The following is a 23118-nucleotide window of genomic DNA, read 5'->3' as shown; positions in this document are numbered from 1 at the left end:
TCGACATAAAGAGTCAGAGCTCTGCCCTCAGCACGGCCAGGTTAGTGACCCTACTTCTCTCTCGCCTACCTGTAAATATCTGCTGGTCACTAACCTACGACTCTGCCTTCAGGAGTTGCCAGTCGCAGAGTGCGAGCCGTGCCAGGGGACCGCGCCGCCAGCGTCAAAATAAAGACTGTTAAAGTTTTGTACTCACTTGTTTTCGGGTATTTCTTGGGTCCATCCAAATTCATTACAAAAATACTTTACATTGTACTTTCAGCTGCTAAAAACACAAGATAGGTAGCGGAAAATGACAGAGCGACTCGCCAAGATCAGGCTGCTGTTAGTGGGGAAAACAAACTCCAACCGTCCCCTGACGAGTGGGTTGCCAGCGGAGCTGTGCTGGTCAAAAACATTGGACCACATTTCAAAGTCGCCTCAATCTGGATAAATTGACTGCAAGGATGCTTTGAGTTCTACTTCCTCACTTGAAAACACGTTAAAATGGCACTTTGTGACAAATTAATATTGGTATATTGAATTTAGAGATATTCTCCATTTACCACTGCTGGGGGCGCAATGCATTGTGGGTCTGTAGGAGGATGCAACGGTGCAGCCTCAATAAAATGGGTGGAGCATCAAGACCTGCAGTGTGAACATAGCCTACTTGTCTTGATGTGTACTAAGGATTGGAACAAGCACTTGGCTTCAGCTGATGATCTTTTACAAGTATGTGAGTACACAAGTGCAGATAAGTACACATATTGAGAAGCAACCCTGCAGGACTGCGTCCTCAGCAGTTAGCCATACAGATTCGTCTCCACAACAAGCCATTTGTTGTCTTAGACACATCATTGAAGGTTTGGCTTGTCTCCATAGAAAAATAGAACTCAGTTACTGCATTACAACCCAGCAATCCAAAAACTACTGCCACTGTGATCTTCCACAACACCATTCTGAAAAAGGTGGTTGTCCCCCCTTATAGTTCCTGGTGTGTCCAAGGCTCTGCTCTCATTAGGAACACCAAAGCAAACAATGCTGATCAGATACCCATGCAAATTCAGTGCACGCCAGATAATACTAAGGCCCAGCAGCTCTAATACAAGATCCTCTTAGATATACAACTTTCTCACCCCATCGCTGAGGGTATCCACCCCGTGGAGAAAGCTGATTTCAATCACTTGAATCTGGGATTTTGCTTGTCAAGCATGATTCTCACAAACGGCCAATTCTCAAGGCCGTAGCTGGAGGCTGGAATGCATTGCTCAATAAAATGAGACTTTTGCCTGTTGGCTCAGTTCATATACCACAAAAATTCTCAAACATCTCCCTCATTACTGCAGAAAATGCCCAAGTCATCATGTTCTAGAGTCTGAACAAGACTAGAAAATTCAAATTTTTCTATTGTGAGAACCAGTCTTGAGTAAGTAAGTTAAAGAGAAAAGCCTAAGTCGTGTGCAATCTGTTTTGAAGTATTTGGAGTTTATTCCCATTTGAAGAGAAGCCAATGTTAGATGCCTGTTTAAACTTTTCAGTGACTCGTCCTCTGTCTTCCAAGTCTTTTAAAATGTCATCACTATGCCTTGAAGAAAAACTTTCCTGAGTGTGCAGTTCTGAGTATGCAGTGAAGCTTTTAAATCACAAGGTGATGTATTCCATGGGAGCTAAAGTTAAATTCCAAACTGTTCTTCTTTCTTGATGAAAAGCAGCTTACATCACATTCTCAACCATCTGATACAGGAGCAGCGTGCTAAATAATTGAAACCATCTTGGTATGACGTGGAAAATATGTTCAGGTAAAACAGTAGTTGGCTAGACATTTGATGTTTTTCTGCCCTCCACAAAACATTTTTTTTTAACCAAAAATGCAGTCTTTGGACACAACGCAGATGCTGAGGCATGCATCTGGACTCTGAAGCTCCCCAATGAAAAAGTTATGGGATCACATGTTGGTTTTTGGGAATGAAGCCCAATCTGCACGGCTCAAGGGATCTACTCCTAAGCATCTTGATACGAGAGACTCCAGGAGAACCCCAGATGTTTTTATTCCCACATGCCCATAGGACAGAGCAGCAACAGTGGTGCCTGCTCAGTTTAAGCAATTAATCAAAAAACTATAGTTTTTAGAAAACAATATTATCACAATATGACAATCATCAGCCCTGTGTTTGAAAAAAAACTGGACTTATTATGAATAACAGATCTCGATAATCCATCAGGGGGAAAAAGGTTAGAGTGATCAAGTACTTCCTGACGTGACGAGGGAAGCACTTTTTGTTTCTGAAAAAAGAATGCCAAATTAAGTAGCAGATTAGAAATCCACTTATATGAAATTTAAAAGATGACGTTCTTATCTAATCAGTCTTTTTTGCATCTGACAATTTTATTTTCAACCCCTTGAATCAAAAATTATGGATGAATCGAAAATTATGGGTCTGATTAGCTGGTCGCTGAATGGAGTTCATACAATTTTCTCAAAGAGAAGACCAGGCGTAGGGGAGCTGAGCTGTCCACCGGGGACACTTGCTGCCGGATACATCATGCATTCCTGGGAAGTTTGGAAGACGATGTGTCTGTCTATTTTGTCCATCGAGGACGTGGAAGATGCGTACATAATTGGATTTATGATAACAGGATTTATGCTTATTGGAGCTGGTGGTTACCTGATATATCGAGAAGTATGGAAGATCTCGGCGACAGTTCTGGCCATGGTAAGGCTGCCGGGACTTTGTGAGGGGTTGAACCGGGCTGTGATCACCCAGGCTCAGATGCTTAGCGAACAACACCGTAAGCTGGATGTCATACAGTATCGCATGCCGGCTGGGGTTGAACTGTATGGTGGAATGGTAAGACCTCAGGAAAGTTTCTTGCTCGATTTACAGCAGAAAGTCCAACAAATTCGGCTGTTCGGGACTTGCCATGAAGACGGACCAGCAGAGACATGAAGGCTGACACAAATTCCAAAATCAGCCTGCCCAACAACAATCATGACACCTGTGAACTTGAACAGCCCTTCTTGAACTGCTGATACTATACCTATACATATACCTGTATACATTATCTTAGATGTATATCTAATGGCAGGAGGGGGAGGGGGGGGGGCTGGAGAGTCATTGGTCCATACTGACATGGGCGTACATACACACACACACACAGTAATGGTCCCATTACTCATACTTCTACTCTTGTGTCCCTCAAATGGGTGTTCCTGCTAAGGGTTTGAGTGCCCCGATTCAACAGAGTGGACTATCACCTGACCTCTTTGCGCCGTAGATCCAAACGTTGACAAAGCCCACATTGATCCGGATGTTGTCGAAGTATATTACATACAATGCATTGCTACAGGTGAACTTTTGAGCGAAACAGAGAAAATATGCGAGGTTTTAAGTGTAAAAGGACCTATACTCTACATATAAAATCACACTGCCACCTTAAATAAATGACTGATCAATAATTATCTTTTCTTAAAACAAATATCGTAGTTATTTTCACTTATAACAATTTAACATTTTTTCTTTTATTGGGATAAATTGTCTTTACGTTACCCAATTCAGAGCTGAAAATTACCATCTGTTCATTGGGCACAGCATGGCTCCAACAAGGCTATCAGAGTGTTACAGGTGTAAACAATAAATATATTTTAAGTAAGCTGAGACATGCTGACCACCTTACCAAGTCAAAGGTGTTCCCTAAATAATAACAATCGGTTTGGTTTTATTCTATCTGCTTTGCTGAATTTGTTTGATATATTTGCACTTTAAAGCAGTACTGTCATGGTTTTTTAAGTGTTTGGCCCACATGCAGACACAGACGGAAACAGGAACAGTTTTAAGATGTTTATTTTAAGCCTTAACAAAGGGAAAGCACATGCTGTGTGCGACAGGGGAGGTCTGAACGTCAGAGCTGGAATGACTGCGGGAAGAAAGAGGATATGTTTACTAAGGATCAAACCAGGGGGAAATGTTCCAGAGGCTGCGCCACTCACCGTTTGGTTGGGGAGACCTGTCCGGGGGGTATGAGTGAAAAAGGTACTCTGTGACCGTAACTCGCTGATGGTAACTGGTGGCTGAGTGACAGGAGGGCTGGCAGATGGAATGCAGGCGAGTGGCCCGGACAGCACCACTGTGACGGCAATCAGGAGGAGCAGCTGGAAGAACCGGAGTGTAGCTGATGAACCAGGTGAATCCAGGAAGGAGGTTCTCACTCATACCCCCTTGGTACCACCAAAGGGGTATGAGTGGAGATGCCAGAGCAAAATCTGAGTGGCGGGAATTCGGATGACTGGTTCACTGAGCACGACGCCAAGACAGGTGAATAAATCCAAACACGACAAACTGGAGAATAACAGGATACAGGATTAGTCCAAAAACAGGGTTTTTAAAAACTCACAGGTACGAAGCACGGGAGACAGATCAGTGGCCTAGGCATACCACAACAGGGTAACACTCTGGCATCTTCCAGCTGTCTGTGTACTCCTTTTAAAGCCCGATACGAAGGTTCTTTGATGAGTCGCAGGTGTGGGCCACGCCCACCCGCCAACTGCAGCCACCTGTGAAGCAGAGTTAGAGCATGGAAAACAGAGAACCCTGACAAGTATCATGTAACTTTTTAGCCACAAGGGGAACCAGATCTGTAACTTTCAGGTTTAGTGCCACTGAAGGTGAGTGGCAACACTGCAGTGTCACAAACCTAAACAGTGGAATCCCATAGCGGACCACTTTGGATCAGCAGACTGAGAAGTCATCGAGTTATGCTTGTAAAGACAAGCCCACAGAGTCTGCCATTGAAACGGAGAGGGAGAGGACGAGGCAAAACCAGGGGGAGGGGAAGAGGGAGGGGGAGTCGTGAGAGAGAAGGACAAGGGAGACAACAGGCTCAATCATCTGATTATGACAGGCTGCAGGAACTTCAACAGAGGAGAAGAGCTGACATGTAGGTTTTTGAACTATTTTTACTGTATTGTGTAATAATAACCATGGCCATGAACCACTTTGACTCGAGGATGAGAAAAGTAGAAGCATGTAAGGTTAGCTCTCATGTTTCAGGGGAGCTCAGACTGCTTTAAAATGTCTTGCAATTTAAAATGTCTGAAAGCAGCAAGTGATGTTCTGCATATTGTTTGTTTTATGTGAAAGTGGCTGTTTCCAAAAAAGTAAGTAACCAGTTATGCTTCCTGTCAGCTCTGTGGATTTTTTTTTCACCTCACAGCAGCAATTGATGAAGTTGTAAAAAAATACAATAAACAAATAAAAGATCAAACGTCTTCCTTATTATTTTTCACTTCTCTTCTGTAACAATAGAAAACAATCTCACAACAAAGCACTATCGTTAATGAAAGGCTCAGAACATTTATTTTTTAGTTATTTTAGATTTATTTTGGGAATGTTTTAACAATATTATTTTCCATTCATTTTTCATTTGTGGCAGTACCCACTCTGCTGTGTCTAATCCTCTCAAATTTCGGTTCCTACACGTTATCCCCCTCAAAACGATTGCTTATTTTAATCATTTTTAGCAGTAAAGATTGTAAAAACAGTGACCATCCTGTCATCTATAAGGCTGCAGTCTCAACACAGAGACCCAAGTCGATGACATAACCCATACTTTCCCCATTCTCCTATTTTGCATACTTGTAACCAGTGCACTCTAACCCTTATGTGCACTCCCACCAGGTATACACTTCAAAGGGGGGCAAAGTGCATAGTGTGAGTATTGTGACCGGACATGTGTGCTGTCTGATAAATAGTTTGAGAACCGGCTTACAGCCTGGTCAGATACCCAAATCTTGGGAAGTCTATTCATCAGAATGACGAGATCAACAGTGTCAAATGAATTGCTGCACGATATATCTGACCATCTCCGTAGGGCATCTATGATGTCATTTACCACTTTAAGAGCAGCAGTAATGGTACTGATCTTTACTTTTCAACAATCAGGACAAAACCAAGTTGTTTCCCCTAAAAGTGAGGTTTAACGATCAGGTAGTCATGTTGTGGAGACTAACTTTTTATCAAAATCAAAAACAACTTTTGCATCAACTACTATTTAACTAATGTAGCAATGGCCACAACAAAGGCAGCCAAATATGTCTTTAAATGTTTTTGTTGTTTTTGTATCTCAACAGACAAATGACTTAAGCCTTCAGCACTTAAAAAAAACCCTGAGATCAAAGTCTCCTATCTGTCTCTGCTAGTTCCGGATGGCTGCAAGAGATCAGAGGCCAAATGATTCAGTCGTGGTGTATTGCTGCACTCACAAAGCACGCTGGCTTAATCTCATCACTGTGTTCTACACAACACATGTGCACACCTGCACATGCAGACAGACACATGGAGACCTGGGCACTGGCTTTAAGATCAAACAGAGGAGGGTGATGGTAGTCTCTGTTCAGCACTTACGATGCCAGCTTACACCAGACTGCCCCCTGTCTCTTGCTGCCTTCTTCTTGTTTTGTTTTGTTTTTTGTTAACCCTATGAGGAATTCCCTTTTGAAAAAAAAAAAATACAAAAATGTCCCATTAGTTTTTAAAATAGAAGGTAGAGCGGAGGGGAGTGCTCTGAAACAAAACCTTTTTCAGTCTAAGGAAGGAGTCCAACAACAGAAACATTGCTTTCATGCTCAGCTCAGTGAAACAAGGCAACTAAGCACAATGAATAATTAAAAATGCTGGGATTGGTTCCGTGCTGTTATTGAGCTGAAATGGTCTCAGGTAGAACCTCATTTCTGCACATGCTATAAAAACACGGGGGTTATTGAATTCTCAGCTGCTTAAGGGCCTCGGCGTGTTTTCTCTGGCAGAAAAACACTCTTGTGACCTAAATAATTCAGGTTTAGATTATGTTTCCCAGTTTCTTCCCATCAAAAGGTGAACTGACTTTACTCTGGGAACCACAATCTGTTCAACCATGGCTGTCTATTTAAGGAGAAAAGAAATGGGTATCGTTTACCAGGTGCTGGTCATCCTGCTGCTTTCTGCTCAAGAGCAATGAAGACACAACCACAGGCTTCACTGCATTCACTGTGATTTAATGTAATGAACAAGAACAAACGTGTGCACGACTCTGACGACAAAAGGATTTGTCTGCTGATTTGGTTGAATTGTCTTTGTAAAGTGCCTTCAGATGACGCGTGTTGTGAACTGGAACTATTTAAATACAACTAAATTGAATTAAATCAAAAGGTGCTTCAGTAAAATCTTAGGTTTAATGCTGTGCAGAACAAATCATTGCAATTTTCAAACTATTTTAGCAACTTCGTCACTGATTTGTTAGTTGAGTTGAACAGGACATGTCGCTGTATAACAGCAATAAAAAGCTACTTCTTGGCTTCTCTGATGCAAACTTGGTGATAAATGAACCACGGCTTTCCTGAAATGCAGTTCTCGGGGGCGTAATTTGAGCTCCAAGGGTCACACAAGCTGCGAGTCAGTGGGTTAGAGATCTTTTTCACAAACAAAACAGATTTCCAATTTCCCCTCCTCAACCTGAGGCAAATGGCTCCAGCTGTTCCAATCTCTCCTCATACTTTCACTTCCTGCCCAAGTCTGCATTTTATAAGAAAAGAAGCCAAGATCACAAGGGTTAGTGTCACCTCCTTGCACCTTGGAGGAAGGATCCCTCAAGGAAGTCATGTGTCTGAGCTCCAGCCCTCGGCGTCCAATTTGTCCGGCCTAATCGTCGGTGGTTGGGAGGCCAGTTGGCTGAAAGAGGGGCGAAACTGACCGCATCAGAGAGGGCAGCAAGTTTAAGGAGTGCCCGACATCAGAGGCGGCGCAGACCGCTGACAGACAACAAAAGCACACGGTGCCACATCTGGCTTCTAGTTTAACATGCAGTTTCCCTTAGAGCATCTCTTGCACTGTGATTATCTCCGTCCCACCAGCCTATAATGGAACAATGAAGACTGTCGCCTAAGGATAGGTTTTTTTTTGGGGGGGGGGGGGGGGTTGTTTTTAGATTCAACCACTGATGACTGAGGAAGACGAGCAGTAGAATTAGAGGTCCAATGCTACTGAACAAAGATAGAGGTGAAAAACATCTCTGAACACAGATCCTGGTGCTATAAGCCCTGTGTCCCTGTGTTTCTCCTGTTCCAAGGCCGACTGGGTAATCGGTGTCCCCATAGTCAACCCGCTGGACCATGTGCTTCCCAGCTGAGGTTTACTGGCAGCGGAAAACCACCATGGTTAAAAGAAAGGATCGGGGTGCCCCCTCCAACCACAGGCCGAGAGTGTGTGTGCGTGCATGTGCAGAGCTGGAGCTTGATCGCGTTGCTGCACGAAGAGGGAAGGCCAGCATTTGGAATAAACAATTCCCAACAAAAGGAAAGCCCGGTGGTTAAAGGAGCGGTCTTCAAAGGGGTCACAAGTTCAATGCACTGAAAATCAGAAAGTCACAAAGGACTATTTTTTTCCCCCCCTTTTGCCAAAGGATGAGACATTCGTTTGAGTCGTTTTCCAGTTATTCATGAGCAAAATGAATTTAAGATGTGGTCCAACTCTAGTTTGCCTATCGTGAATGTGCACTGGTCTTCTGCTCATTTCACATGAGGTCACAAAGGTAAGACGTCAAGGAGGAAACCTTTCGCCAGGTCTTCAACAGGGAATCCCAAAACACTCGCAGACCTGAGGAGATACAGCTCAAATCGGATATTTTTCACTTTCTTCAAAGTCAGAAGTTCACATACACTAAGAGTTCTCTGCCGTCAACTTACTTTGGAAAGCCCACTGGATGATATCATGGCTTTGTAAGCTTCTGATAGGTTAATTCACAACCTTTGAATTAACAGAAGGCACACCGGTGGATATATTTCAACTCACTATTTGAGCACATAGTTTCCTTGTGTGACATCATGGAAGAATAAATAAAATCAGCCAAGGTATCAGAAGGACAATTGTTCAGCTCCAGGCGTCTGAATACCTTTATAAGGTAAGGACTCTTTAGTCAAAGCGGAAGTGCGTCAGCGGTCGCCATGATAAGTGCTGTCCGAATAGTGCAGTCAGTGAGGAAGGAGGTAGGAAAAGGAGTCTGCATGTTCCCTCCCGTGGCTAGTTTTGCCTAGCAATCCCAAGACGTCCCTTACCGACGCTAAGAAGCCTAAACCCTTTAGCGTTCTGCTCAACAAATTGGTAGAGCATATTTTGAAGCTTTATATCTAACTCAGCAACAAGCCACCATCTTCTTCTCCACCACAAATGTTCCATCCGAAGAAACATTACACTCCAAGACCTACTCAGCTCCAGCCAGATGTGCATTATGATAATGTTTGACAATTGCCACTCCACTGGGACAAACGAGGCCAGTGTAGCCTCTGTCCAACAGGACGGTCAAGGTGGAAGTGTCAAAAGTGCAACGTTTCTTGTGCCTGAATGCCCACCTGCAGAGCTTTATTGCATGCTGGTGAAGATTCTCAGTCATCCAGGTCATGGTCATTCCAAAAAAAAAGTAAAAAACAAAGCAACTGGACTTGTTTTCCGTAGTTGAAGACGTTTCGCTTCCTCTCCAGGAAGCTTTCTCAATTCAAAAAGCCTGGAGTAATGTGCAGTACCAAGCTTTATACTGCTGCCAAACAAAGGCCTTGTAATGGCTTAGACAACATGCAAATTCAACCATAGCTTTATTGCATATCACCAGAAATAATAATAATAATTGATACTAAATAAGGGTGATCCAATACCTCAAAACTGCAGTTATATTTGGTTATGATGCATTACAACTCTTTTTTTGTCTGTTCTTCCTACTCTGTTACTAGAATAAAGAAGATTATAAGAGTTTTTTAATAACTATTTGTTATTAGTAATTTTATGCGAAGTTTTACCATAAATGGAATTCTCAACCGTTTGGTAGAGGCCTGTGATTTAAAAACTATGAAGATGTTTGAAAATGTTTTTTTTTTTTGTACCTTGACATTGATGTTCCAAAGGAATGAAAAATGCAAAGAAAACATTTTTTCATTGGAGTTTTCTTGGTGCGGACCTTAAAGTATTCCACAATCCTTTGCGTAACATGACGTATCAGCTCAGTCCCCTCACGGAAATCAACGAAAATGTGCACAGAGAAGAGAACGTGCACTTTGTAGTCTATTAGAAGGCTGTAGGCCCAGATTTGATTCACATCATCCATGACTGTGTTTCCATCACTTAATGATGGTGGAGTTAAAGAGTTTCTGAATTCGGCACAACATTCTGAACAGTATGAAGATATACTGAAGCAACATCTAAAAACGTCAACCAGTACGCTAAAGCTTGCGCACAGTTCGGCCTATCAGACTGCCAAGTTCAGCTACAAAGTTGGTGATGGCGGTCCCATAGAAAATCTGTGGGCAGAGCTGATAAGGTGTGTGGCAGCAAGCAGTGGCCTACCAACCTGAGTCGGTCCCAAATTCTCTAACGTGAAGTGAAAAGCAGGCTGGTTTGGAAAGCTTTATTCCCTGAAAAGTGAGATCATTTGAAGCATTCATTGACCTGTCCAGCGAGCCGACGCTTCGGACCATGTGTTGAGTAATCCAGGCGGGTAGATGGTGACACTTGAAGCCTTTGATCAACCAGATGCAAGTGTCACTGCCGAGTCATGGCATCGATCCACAGTTTTTGGTTTTAGCTTGCAATAGTGATTTCTTTAAATCAATGAGGCCTTGCCAGCTCAAACATGGCCCAGTTACTAGGTAATGCAAGCAGATTCATATCACAAACCTCAACCACTTATTTCTTTCCACTTTCAATTCAGGTACTGTATCATAAAACCTGCTTAAGGGTTAGACGTTGTTCATTACCATCACACACCGTTGGTTTATTCAGTTTACAGCGTCACACCGCATTTCAGGTCAAATAGTCACTGCCTATTATCCATTTGTTGTCCACTTGATGGCGCAATGGAGCAAATTAAGCCATCATCCTGACGCACAGGCACAAGAGTCGAGCTGTTGGATGGACAGAAAGCCTCAGAACATCTAGAAGCACCATCTCACATTCTCACCGTCACTAGTATTTACACACATCTCTGTCTAGTAGTCTTATTAATTTGATAAACTCAAGTGTGAGGGGGGGGGGAAAAAGCAAAAAACAGAGGAAATCTGGAAGGGGGTTAATATTTTCTCACAGAACTGCTGTTGCATGCTGTGCCCTTCACAGCTACTCACCACCTTGGCGCTGCACACAACCCTCTTAGCAACTCAGGAGCCATAAAAGGGGGAAGGAACCTCAACCCCCCACACACACACCCCCCCGCTTCACTCATCTCACGTTGTTCCTTGAACAGACCCTAAGGTGAGCCCCCTGGGTGAGACAAAAGTGAATCTGCTGTGACTAACTCATGGCACCCTGTCACTCAGAATCAGGTTCCAGGATCTCCAAACTTTCCCACCAGAGCTGTCAGTGAGGTAGTCCAAGTGAAACACGTCTCATCTCCAGGACATAAAGGATCGTATCAAATATGGATCCGATGAAGGCTAAATTCACCTAAAAGGGCGGCATCAGTATTAGGTACGCTGACTCATGCATTAGTCAGGATGCTGACTCACGCTGATGCCCTCTTCTTGCCAAGTACCTCACATCACCCGTCTCCTACGGAAAACACTCTCCTTTGAGTTACGGATACAATATTTAATATCATAATAGTTAAACGATGTAATCAATACTTTCACAATGATGGACCCAGCACCCTGAGTGCAAGGGTGGGTGTGGGGCAACTCGGCTGCTTCCCTGCCAGCTCAGACAGGTCTCAACTGGCTGCCCCCCTCCACCTTCAGCAAGACCCAGCGAATCAAAACAACTTACATCACTCCAAATGAAGAGGAGAGGGCTAATGGGGGGGAGAGACTGAAGAAACTCTGACATTGGCACAAGAAACATTCTTAACCGTCTCTTCTTTTGTTTGCCCATTTATCTGATTAATGAAAGCAATTTAGAGGAAGCCTAATCTTTCAAATCATTAACCTCTAAGAGTGGGGAAATGTGCTTTGATCGTCACGGCATAAAAGAAACTGAGGATCAATACAAGTGGAAATACTGTGTTATTAAGGATACTGAGTGCATGAGATGATTTAAAACACCAACACACCATCCTGCCCTTTCTGGATCATTTCCAGTCATATGAGCGCTAAAGATAAATTTTTTTTGTCAGCCAACACTGCCATCGTGAGGCCATCTCTAGTCACTGCAACCCTTTTCAAACCTACATTTAGCATGAGCGCTCAGAAGACACGTTTCATGGTACAACATTGCCATCATGTGGTCATTTCAAATCGCTGCAATAAAAAACGAAAAAAAAAAGAAAAAAAAGAAAAGCGAATTCAGTAATTATTACTTAATATAGAATCATTGCGAATTGAACATAATTCACTTTTATTCAAATAACTTTATTAAAACAGACAAATGGCACCACACAGACAACGTAAAATGTCCTGGTTCTTTCTTAATCCACTGCTAGAAAACATCATGATGGGTTTTGAAAACAGGTGGTATCTTAAGTGCATGTGGTCAAAGTAAAACGGAACAAGAAAAAAAAAAAAAGAAGAGGTTCAGTTCAACCATACTGGTCCCAGTTTTGACATCAGAGCTCCCTGTGTGGATCTGAAATCGTCTGCGATGCTTCAGACTCCTCTGTTGCATCTAAAGTCAAAGGAAACATTCGATAACATGCTGACATCAGCGCTTTATTTAACTGGGTGTTTAATGCGGCGATCCTCACCGTTCTGCTGGACGCACTCGCCGTCTTTCTCCTCAAACCCACTGGAGCAGATGCAGATGAAGCTGCCTTTATTGTTGATACACTCCTGGTGCTCCTTCAGACACGCAGGCTCAGACTGAGAACATTCATTGATATCTAGAAAAAAAAAGTACACCGGTAGGCTATAGATGTCTACTGCACCAGTCTAAAAAACACATTAGTGAGCATCGGTCAAAACGCTTTTGCAGCTTCAGAGGTGGCAAAGAAAGAGGCTTTGCAAAGTTTGGTTCTTCAAAGATATGAAAACATGGAACAAAAATACTCTAAAACAGTTCTTTACAGTCCATGACACAAATAAACATGATTTCTTACACCAATATGTAACAGACGGTTTCCATAACTGACAGCGATGAAGTCGTGGCCCTCTGGACTTTGACTAGGCCATTGCAACATATTGATTACTTCCTTTTACTACGGAGCAGTATGAACAAAAAGGAACCAACCAAGCACTAAAACAGCAACAAATTGAGAAATCTTTACTTCCTACCTGTGCAGGTTCCCTCTACATCCTGGTACCCTTCAGCACAAGCCTGGCACTGATCAGAACCAGCGCCGGTGCAACCGCTGCAGGCGTCGTCACAAGCTTTGGCAGAGTAAAAATAGAAAATAAATCATTAGAATTAAAAGTACAATCCAAAACCAATTCAGCTGCTGTAAAACTGGAAAAATATTGTGATTCACTTCTTAATTCTCAATATTTTCTCTTTAATCTGTAGAACCTTCTAGTAACCTGAAAGTCTCCTTACCAATGCAGGAGTAGGAGCCTTCGCTATTAAGGCAGTATTGATCCTCTTTGCACGGCGAAGGCTCTTTGGCACACTCGTTCACATCTGCAGACCGTTCAACCAAACAAAAACACAAATTAGTTTCAAAACGTTTAAAACTTACCATATTAGTCTTTCCTTAGAAGGAACTTGCACAGTTAAGTTTGAGGAACAGGATAAAAGCCATCGTACGGTGAGGACTCTTCAAACATCAGTATCTAACAGTCTTTTCCGCAGCTGTAAAAGAATTTGTAACATTTCATGAACTACAAAGAAGAGCATCATTTCTTTAAAGGAGGAACAATGACATCTGAACATATTTATACAAGTAGAAATCTGAAAAGTGTGGTGTGCATTTGTGTTTAGCATGCTCAGTACTTTGTAGAACAACCCTTCCCAGAGAGTTCAGCTGAAAGTCTCCCTACTGAAGAGCAGCATCTCCACAGCATGATGCTTCCACTGCTATGTTTCGCCGTGCAGATGCTGGGCTCAGATACGCGGAGTTAGTTTTCAGCGTCAGCCTAAAAGTTCAAGTTTGTCCTCGTCTGACAAGATCACCTTCTTCTATATGCATGCAGTTACCCTTAAATGCCTTGTGACAAACTGCAACCAGTACTTCTCAGGTTTTTTCCCCCACCACCAACAACAGATTTCTCCTTTCCACCCTTCCATAAAAAGGTCAGATTTTTGGAGCGCACAACTAATAAGTGTCCTGTTGAAAGAAGGCTGTGGAGAAGTTTAAAGCATGATTATATTCTAAAAACAATATCCCAGGCTTTGAACACTGCTATACTATGTGAACTGGGGAAAAAAAGAGAAAAATCGCACAACAGAGCTACCAAGACATGACTGTTAGCCATTAAAGGGGCGTGGCAAGAACGAAGCCTCTGCTGAAGGAAAACCTAAATCAAAAGGAGTCCTGTTTGCCACAAGTCACATGGAGGATTATGTGGAAGAAGGTGCTCTGGTCATATGAGACAAAAATTCCCATCTTGGTGTAAATGCAACAGCTGATGTTTAGAGTAATTTAGCATCACGCTGTGGGAAAAGTTCTCTTCAGTTCTGGAGCAAGAACAAGAAAGCTGGTCTGAGGTGACGGGATGATGGGTGGAATTAAATGCAGCGCTACCCTGGAAAAAAATAAAACATTTCACAGCGAACGAGGCGAATAGATTGAGTGATTTAGAGGTTATCCCTATGTAAAGGCGCAAAATAACAGCCCGAGATGCGAAATCCATGAACTGGGATAATAGAGCGAAGCAAAATTTTGCTTCAGATCGACAATCTGATCTTTCCTGTCAATTCATGTCATGTTATTGTTGTTAATATGCTACATATTTAGACAATTAGGCTATTTTTATATTGCGCAATGATGGATTTACTACTGAAGACGCCTGTAGTTTGTGTCCTGTAGTGGTGACGCAGGGCAGCATGCTCCTCATGTTGGGTCCTGGACAGACGGAAGTGCACAGCTCCAGGCGGTGGCACTCGCTGAACCAGCGTGCGTCTCTGGTGGACCCAGGATCGCCAACGCCATTATTCAGCTTTCAGCATTACATGCAGCACTGTTCCGTAAAAAATCCATCTCCGCCACAGTGACTCGAACAGACAAGAGGAACCGGGATGCGGATAGACGCTCCTATTTTGGTGCAGTGAAGCAAGCTGGGCGATCAACGAGAAAGATTCAATGTGAACGTACTCCGAGATGGAGGCAGAGAATCGCCCTCTAGAGTGACTGTTACTCTAATCATACAACCAGAGCTCTCTGAACATCAACACTGATGTTCAGAGAGCATCTCGGTCTGCTCTGGCTGTGCTGCAACACAGTGCTGCTTCGCTTTCTGACAAGCAGCGTTAAAAACACGTGCATCCTTTTCTTTCCATATCACAATTATACCATGACACGCAATAAATCTGACATTTGTGTTGGATCACACTCATATATAAGTCAACGGAATCAAAGAGACATTATGCACCACTTTGTTTAGGCTTACTAAATAAAAAATAATCTGAGGAGTGGGTGCGTTCCTCCTACCGACACAGGCCTCGTTGTCCTCCCAGCCCTCCTTGCACTCGTCGCAGTCCTCATTGGTCGCTCCGGTGCAGGTCTTACAAGACGCGTGGCACTCTGCGGGGAGGATGCGAACCCCGGGTCATTTACGAATCCACAAAAAAAAAAAAAAAAAAAAAAAACCCCGTCTCTTCTCGCTCCAAGTGGCCTTAAAGTTTACCTGTGCACAAAGAGAAAGTGTCGTTCCTGACTTCGCTGAAATAGCCGTCGACGCAGTCTAAGCAGAACTCCCCCTTATAGGCGGGGTCGCAACTGCACTTCCCGCTGCCTCCCCGGGTCCCGTCGCCGTCACACGCTCCGTTGCCGTGACACGGCCTCTCCGAACCCCCGATACAAGCTGCAGGTACAAAGAAAAGAAAACTATTACTACTACGGGAGGGCAAATAATAAAGCAGATCTACTTCTCCTGGCGGTTCCTTACAATTGCAGTCGGGCCCAAATGTTCCCTTTGGACAGCAAACCTTGATGGTGTCTATGCAGAACCATTTGTGGAGATCGGGATGTTTGGTTTTCCTGCGCGGCAGAAGGGAATGAAACAGGAAGAGAGGAACTTCACCTTCCTGAAGGTTTTACTTTTCAGGCTTTCGACCACGGCCGCAGTCTTTAAACTGAACCTTCGGTACTTTAAGCCTTTTAACCCCGATCTGGTAATAACTCATGACTAAACGGCCTTTCAGGCTCGTCCAGAAGACACCCACTTTTTAAACCACCAGGTCTCAAAGTGCTCCTCGTGTTCCTCCACCATGCGGTTGCACTCGAAGCTGCTGCTCTCGCACACATCCTCCAGGATCTCCACTAGACGAATCTCGCTGCGGGAAGAGACATAGACGGAGCAAATAAAAGGTTCTTTATTCTGCGCAGCCTTGTTGTTTAATGATGCGTTCACTGTTATCTAAAACGCGATAAGGCGCCGCTGCAGGGTCAAACAGCCCTGTGGCAGGTTGACCTGCTGCTGCGGCCGGATCGGCTCACCTGGTCTCATACTTGGACAGTTTTCTCTCCTCCCAGGCTGTGTTGCCCCCTCCAAAGTTCTGCTTTGCGGTTCTGTCAAAGCCCTAAGGAAGAAAAAAAATTAAATCAAGTCAATCCTACAATCTGCAGTGAGAAAGGAGGTGACAAACGTGTGCAGTGATGTCACTGAGATCATGCAGCAAACAATATGAATGATTCCCTCATCTGCCTTTGTGTGTGTGTGTTTTATTGGGGTTCTCTGTGGCAAACCGCCACAAAGTATGGCATTAAGAGGAAAAATGATGCGTGGTTTTCAGTTTTTATATTATATATATATATAGTTTTAATCCACACATAGGGTTCTGTGTGTCAATTTTTGGGTCTTTTGATCAGAGCACCTTCCTCCACATGGTTGTGGGTTTGGTTAAATAACCTAATCTGGATTCTTCTCCCTCCTTTTCTCCTTTCCCCCAAGCTTCATCCTCTGACCTGTATGCTGTTTGTTACACATCTTCTCAAACAAAACTTCCCGAGACAACGCAAACCTGCCAGAATGCAGAAAAAGCTGCATTCTGGCAGGTTTGCGTTTTATTTTTATTTAGGGACATCAGGCCAAAAGGGGCTGAATACAAACCCACGAGTCGTTTTGCAAGGCAATGCAGGCAGATGGGGTGTTTTTTTGAGAAGACCTCTTACCTTGTTGAAGTTCTCGGTGATTTGCTGGCAGGTGCTGCAGGCGCTTTTCAAATCCTTCTTGGCGTCGCTGGCTTGGAAAAGTAACAGAAGGAGAACGGAGCAGGCGAGGAGCTGCAGCTGGAGACCGCAGGAGGACAGCATCTCTCACCCAGACAACACACACTTTTATGTCACGCTTTCATGACCGGGGCACGCTTTTCCCCTCTTCAGAAGCTGGTTTACGCCGCGCTACGGAGAGCTGCAACGGTCGGACACATTTAAATTGGCTAATCCTATCACCAAATCAAAAGTAGAGGCATCTATGCAAAGCGCAGCTAAGTAGTATTTACATGCCGGGAGTAGGAAAAAAAAGAGATGCCTCTCTAGTTTTCCGCGTCAGCCTCTAAAGTCTGATTGTGGCTTACACTGATTGGTTAGAAGGCTCATCAGTCATTAACGCAACCAATCACAAGCCGCCACGAGCGGGACATAAAACCCCGACCACGCGTGGATAAATCCGGGAGCTATGTTGTTTTTTTAAATAACACATTTTTTATTTTAGACCAAACAAGTACTTCCGCTCCTAAACAAGTTTTAACACAATTTTGTACCAACACCGATAATAATTTAGCGACGTTAACCCTGTTGTCATTCACTTCCCGTGTTGACCGGAAGTTAAGCTGTCGCTGTCATGGCGGAAAAAAAGAGTGCTTTAGCGCTGCCTCTGCTGCTTCTTTTAATTTCTATGTGCTTCTTTCATTTATTCGTTTGTCCGTTCACTAAAGTCGAAGAAAGCTTTAATTTACAAGCGACGCACGACATTCTGTACCACAGGCTTGATTTTGACAAGGTAAGCAGCCGTTCAGTGATGTAGAAGGTAAATCACACGCATGCGCACTAAGGAGACAGATCAAACCCGATTTTAAGTTGGTATGTGAAGTCATTTGTAATTCTTAGTTCAAGAAAATAATTGCTTAGATTAACTAAAAGTGTTAGCTAGTGCATATAGTCTACATCGCTTTTTTTAGTTTTAATTGAAGTAAAATAAGTATTTTTTTCTTAAATAGCTAATTATTTACTTATTTGCATGTGCAATATATGTATGTTTTATTTAGAATGTTGTCGCGATTTTTTTTTTTTTTTTTTATTTCATCATCTTTGCATTGTACTACTTTTCAGCAATAAACATCAAAGTTTTGAAAGAGAAATGTGTCAGGTTTATACAAAGTGTGAAAATCTACAGCACTGACCCCTTTCCAGCATCAAGATATACTGAGATTTGAAGAAAGCTATATTTTAAAAACTGTAAAAGTGTCATAAAACTATTTTGACGAATGATTTTTTTTTTAAACTGAGAAGCCATGGAAAGCGCCAATGCATGTAGAGTTTGGTCCCCCCCTCCCCCATCTGTTGCTGCTCTTTTCCGGTGTTACACCATATTCTGTGACCACCGTATTTTGTGACTGTGTTTTATTCTGTGAGGCGCAGCAATGTGAACATAAAAATGTCCATTAATATCCTGTGCCAGGTTTTTGTCAAAATCTTCCCTGACCTCCTAAACTACTAATAATAATCATTACGTCACAACTTAAATATTACTTTTTAATTTAATTTACGAAGTAAAAAGCCACAAGAAACAGTTTGGTTAAAATATTTATTCTTTTATATTGCATTGCAGTGTGGTCACAACATATGGTAGCAGCTGTCATATTCTGTGACGTCTATATTTCTATAATAAATAATCATAATGGCAAAGGAACAAAAACCTGGGACCGGACATTAATAAACATTTTTACTTTTCACACTGCTGGCGTAACGTTTGGTGTAACATATTCTACATCAGGGCAAATTCATGCTATGAAAACGCAACAGAACCTCATAAAATACTGCGTAACACCGGTCAGGTCGGTGAAAGAAGGCGACATTTCCCTCTCACACAGCAGAGATAGATAAACCTGACTCGGTATTGTATCCAGCTGTGAAAAACGCAGATATTCAAGCGTTGAAGTGAAAACACCGCCACCTATCTGTTAATTAAGGTAGCGGTGTTTTTATATTACACATCTATTATCCTAGCTGTTATGCCAGCTGAATAAATGTGGTCACGTGGAGAAATTGACCACTAATTTCTGATCAGTGCGTCTCTAAATATGAACACTAGCAAACTAAAAAGCCTTAGCAAGGATTAGCAAATCTTACTTTGTGCGAATTTGAACGTTATATTGTTAAAGTTTGTCGGTACTGATTTTAGAAGGACATGAAATGCTCACCTGCTTAGATTTTTTAAATTGCTCTCAGGGGTTTGATCTATTTTATGCTTTCTAAAGAGGAAAATGTAAAGAATTTAAATTTTTATTTAGGTTTAGTATTTTAAGGATCTTTTGAGTGTGCCAGAAACTTGAAAATATTGGCTGTGTCTTTCAGTATGACCATCATGAATTCCCTGGAGTTGTGCCGCGGACTTTTCTCGGCCCCCTCTTCCTCTCCGTGCTCTGCTCCCCGGTTGTGTTTCTGTCGTCTCTGCTGGAGGCACCCAAATTCTACTCTCAGCTTATAGGTGAGCGTTTTGAACTACCTGTAATGTTTTTGCTCTGTAAAGATTATTAATGCGTGTTCCGTGCAGCCCGAGCGTCGCTGGGGCTCTGCGTGATCAGCGCTCTGTGGCACATGCAGAGGGAAGTGAGGAGGCAGTTTGGCTCCACGGTTGCGGGTCTTTTCTGTCTGACTTGTGCGTCCCAGTTTCACCTCATGTTTTACAGCACCAGGACACTCCCCAACGTGTTTGCACTACCAATAGGTAAGCTGCGCTAACAACGCGTGTTTACGGCACGAGTCTTGTCACTGTTTTTTTTTTCCTTACATGATGAGTAGGATTTTGCTTTCCCAGTCCTCGTAGCATTCACGTCTTGGATGGCTCACAAACACGGCTGGTTCATCAGCCTCTCCGCCCTGGTCATCATCGTGATCCGCTCCGAGCTCTGCATCCTGCTGGGCCTGATGTTGCTGATTTCGCTGCTGAGCCGCAGGCTGGGGCTGCTGCAGCTGATTTACTACGCCGTTCCTGCTGGACTCCTGTCCCTGGGTGAGTGCAGAATCTATAGTCCTTACCGAGGTGGAGAAATCTGTTGGCACCCCTGATAGATTTACAGTAAATTCCTCATTTATTGCAGCTTCTTTGGTAGAGAATCCGCCCACAGCATCATACGTCCTCTACTGTGCTTCGTAGTGGACACGGGGTGCTTTTTTTCAGATGTTCATCTTTTTTTCACATCAGGAGTGCCAACCGATTTGTACTTTTTTGTTCTGTTGTTTAAACTACATAAAGCTGAACCTGAAATATTTTGTTTTCCTTTGCTGCAGCTCTGACAGTAGCTGTCGACACCTTCTTCTGGAGGAAGCTCCTGTGGCCTGAGGGGCAGGTGTTGTGGTTCAACACTGTTCTTAATAAAAGCTCCAGCTGGGGAATATCCTTTTAAGAAAAAAAATCTTTATTTTGAAATCCTCTTTTGAAATGAAAAAATGTAGTTTTTCTTCATCTTTTTTTTTTTTTGTCTATGTTCTCCCAAATTGTCCTTAACTGCTTGCTCCATTAGACCTCGCCCTTTCTGTGGTATTTCTACTCCGCCGTGCCTCGGGCTCTGGGCTGCACGCTGTTCTTCGTGCCTCTCGGCCTCCTCGACAGGCGGATACGGCTGCTGCTGCTGCCCACAGTTGGCTTCATCCTCATCTATTCGCTCCTGCCTCACAAGGAGCTGCGCTTCATCGTTTACACCTTCCCCGTGCTCAACTTGGCAGCCGCACGGGGCTGTTCTTTCATGCAAGTTGAACTTATTGTTCAAAGAAAATTGGCTTTTCGTTTCCTACGAATGGCAAACGTTATTTTTTACTAAAACGCACACTTTTGCTTCAGATTGTGCAACTATCAGAAATCGTGGCTGTACAGACTGGGCGCTGCAGTTGTGGTTGGCCAGCTGCTGATCAACTCAATGTACACCAGCGTTTGCCTGTACGTTTCTCACCACAACTACCCAGGGGGCAAAGGAATCCAGGAACTACACCGGCTGTTGCCAGCCACCTCAGGTCAGGAACTTTGCTGATTACCATATCATTATCATTAGCAATTTGTAAAATGTCTCAAGTTTGAGGCAGTTAAGAGTATTTCCTGACGTTTCTGTTTTCTAACGTAGTGAACACAGATTAAAGACGTGTGCATTTCCCCCCCCCCAGATGTCTTTGTTCACATCGACACCTTTGCTGCCGAAACAGGAGTGTCACGCTTCCTACAGCAAAACACAAACTGGAGGCAAGTGTTGTATAAACAGCGTCCTGCACAATTACTGGCGCCGCAGCTAGAGATGTGTAAAAAGCAACTAGAGGCAGCTTTCGTTGCAGCAGGGAAATTTAACACTGAAAAACTTTATTGCCGCTCTCCTAACAGTGAGCTTTGCAGGTTAAAATAAAAAGGGGAACTTGACTCGTCTTTCGCGTTTGGTTGTTAAAGCTATAGTTGGTAATCCTGTTCAGAAACACTTTTGTAATACTGGGTATTTGCATCCTGTAAGTAGTCAATACATGACGTATTCAGAAAAATATATCCCAAAGTAAAGGGCAAATAGCTTTTTTTTTTTTCTTGTAAGTACACCACGTGATTGCCATGTTTTATCTTTCCTATTTTTAAGATTTGGTTTAGAAACCAAAAGAGCTTTTAAAAAAATAAACTTCATTAAAAGGCTTTAGATTTATTTATTTGATCAAAAATAAGCAATCATTTCTAAGCTGTCCACGCTCCGAGTAAAAGCACTCAAGATAAACGTTGGATTTTTTTTTCCTTTCAATTTTGTTTTTCAGTGTAAAATTTTCCTGCAAGATCATTCGAGGCTTTTTACAAACCTTGATCTGGGATACCAGTGAATCTGGAGGATGCCGTTTTCATATCATTACATAAACCGCAACTTGTATTGATTATTTTTGTAATAAATCATTTTTCAACTCCATAGATATGACAAAAGAGAAGACATAACCACCACAAGCCCAGAAACCCACGTGTACTCGCACTTGTTGATGGAGGCCAACGTCACAAAGATCCAGCAGCTCCGGGACACTCACAGGCCGCTGGTCTTCATCGAGGGCTACAACAACATCGCCTTCAGCGCGGCTCACTTCCCACCCATCAGAGTGCTTTTAGGGAGGAAGGCTGTGCTGATGGAGCGCAAGACCTGGGTAGCCACGCTAAGAAAAACGTGAACTGGATTATGACTGTTCAGAATTTTTCAGGTGACCAAAGAATAAATGTGATGCTGCTCAGTTATGAAAGACGAGTTGTTTTTTTGGGGGGGTCTGGGCGTCACTTTCCAGCACAGATCTTCTACCCCAGCTGATGGCATCCGCCTGTTAACCGCACTGAATATTTTACATATTTTTCAAGCACTTGTAAATAAATAAAACCAAAGAATGCAAGTTTAAGCATGGTTGTTGACCTTAAAGTGATAATTCAGGATTTAGGCTGAGGTCTCTATAAGAGTTGGTTATTATCTTACCTGCAGCCTGATCACTTTAATACAAATCCAGTGGTGGGTCCTGATTTAAGCCAGCAGCTCGTCTGAGAAGGCAAGCCGAAACATTAATGCTATTTATTTATTTTTTATTAAACTGTTGTCAGGTTTGCATTGGATTGTTAACACATAAGTGGGAGATGGTGTGCCATCTTCCTGTTTGCCACACTTTCTGAGAACACATGGAAGATGCACTGCATGATGCAGGGCTGGCTGACTTTTTTTCTTCATCTTACCAACGGTTCACATAAGTTACTGCAGGGCCAAGCCATCGCCTCAGCACAATTTTCAGTGTATATGTTTTGATAAACTGAATCTTTTGGCGCAGCAGGAATTGAAACTAAATAGTAAACCATGATGCACCCACAGGCCAATTCTAAAGGTTTACCAAACTAAA

General features: G+C 43.0%; 2 protein-coding genes across 2 annotated transcripts; one reads left to right on the top strand and one right to left on the bottom strand.

Moving 5' to 3' along the window:
* Window positions 1–12304: 12304 nt before the first annotated feature.
* creld2 (cysteine-rich with EGF-like domains 2) lies at window positions 12305–17575 on the bottom strand. The gene is made up of 10 exons (XM_012873554.3): window positions 17191–17575; window positions 16516–16598; window positions 16242–16352; window positions 15965–16056; window positions 15704–15880; window positions 15508–15600; window positions 13455–13538; window positions 13196–13291; window positions 12670–12804; window positions 12305–12590 (listed from the first exon to the last, which is right to left on the bottom strand). The coding sequence occupies exons 1-10, from the start codon at window positions 17329–17331 to the stop codon at window positions 12532–12534; spliced, it is 1071 nt and encodes a 356-aa protein (XP_012729008.2). The 5' UTR covers window positions 17332–17575; the 3' UTR covers window positions 12305–12531.
* Window positions 17576–17823: 248 nt separating this feature from the next.
* Window positions 17824–22478, top strand: alg12 (ALG12 alpha-1,6-mannosyltransferase). Its single transcript, XM_012873553.3, has 9 exons — window positions 17824–18019; window positions 19594–19726; window positions 19793–19966; window positions 20057–20251; window positions 20530–20633; window positions 20763–20986; window positions 21080–21249; window positions 21397–21472; window positions 22167–22478. Exons 1-9 carry the CDS (start codon window positions 17861–17863, stop codon window positions 22411–22413), a joined length of 1482 nt encoding a protein of 493 aa, XP_012729007.2. The 5' UTR covers window positions 17824–17860; the 3' UTR covers window positions 22414–22478.
* Window positions 22479–23118: the final 640 nt, after the last annotated feature.

This window comes from Fundulus heteroclitus, chromosome 17, assembly GCF_011125445.2.
Source record: "Fundulus heteroclitus isolate FHET01 chromosome 17, MU-UCD_Fhet_4.1, whole genome shotgun sequence".
NCBI classification, from domain to species: domain Eukaryota; kingdom Metazoa; phylum Chordata; class Actinopteri; order Cyprinodontiformes; family Fundulidae; genus Fundulus; species Fundulus heteroclitus.
The sequence above is the reverse complement of the archived record's forward strand: the minus strand, read 5'-3'. Positions and strand labels throughout refer to the sequence as shown.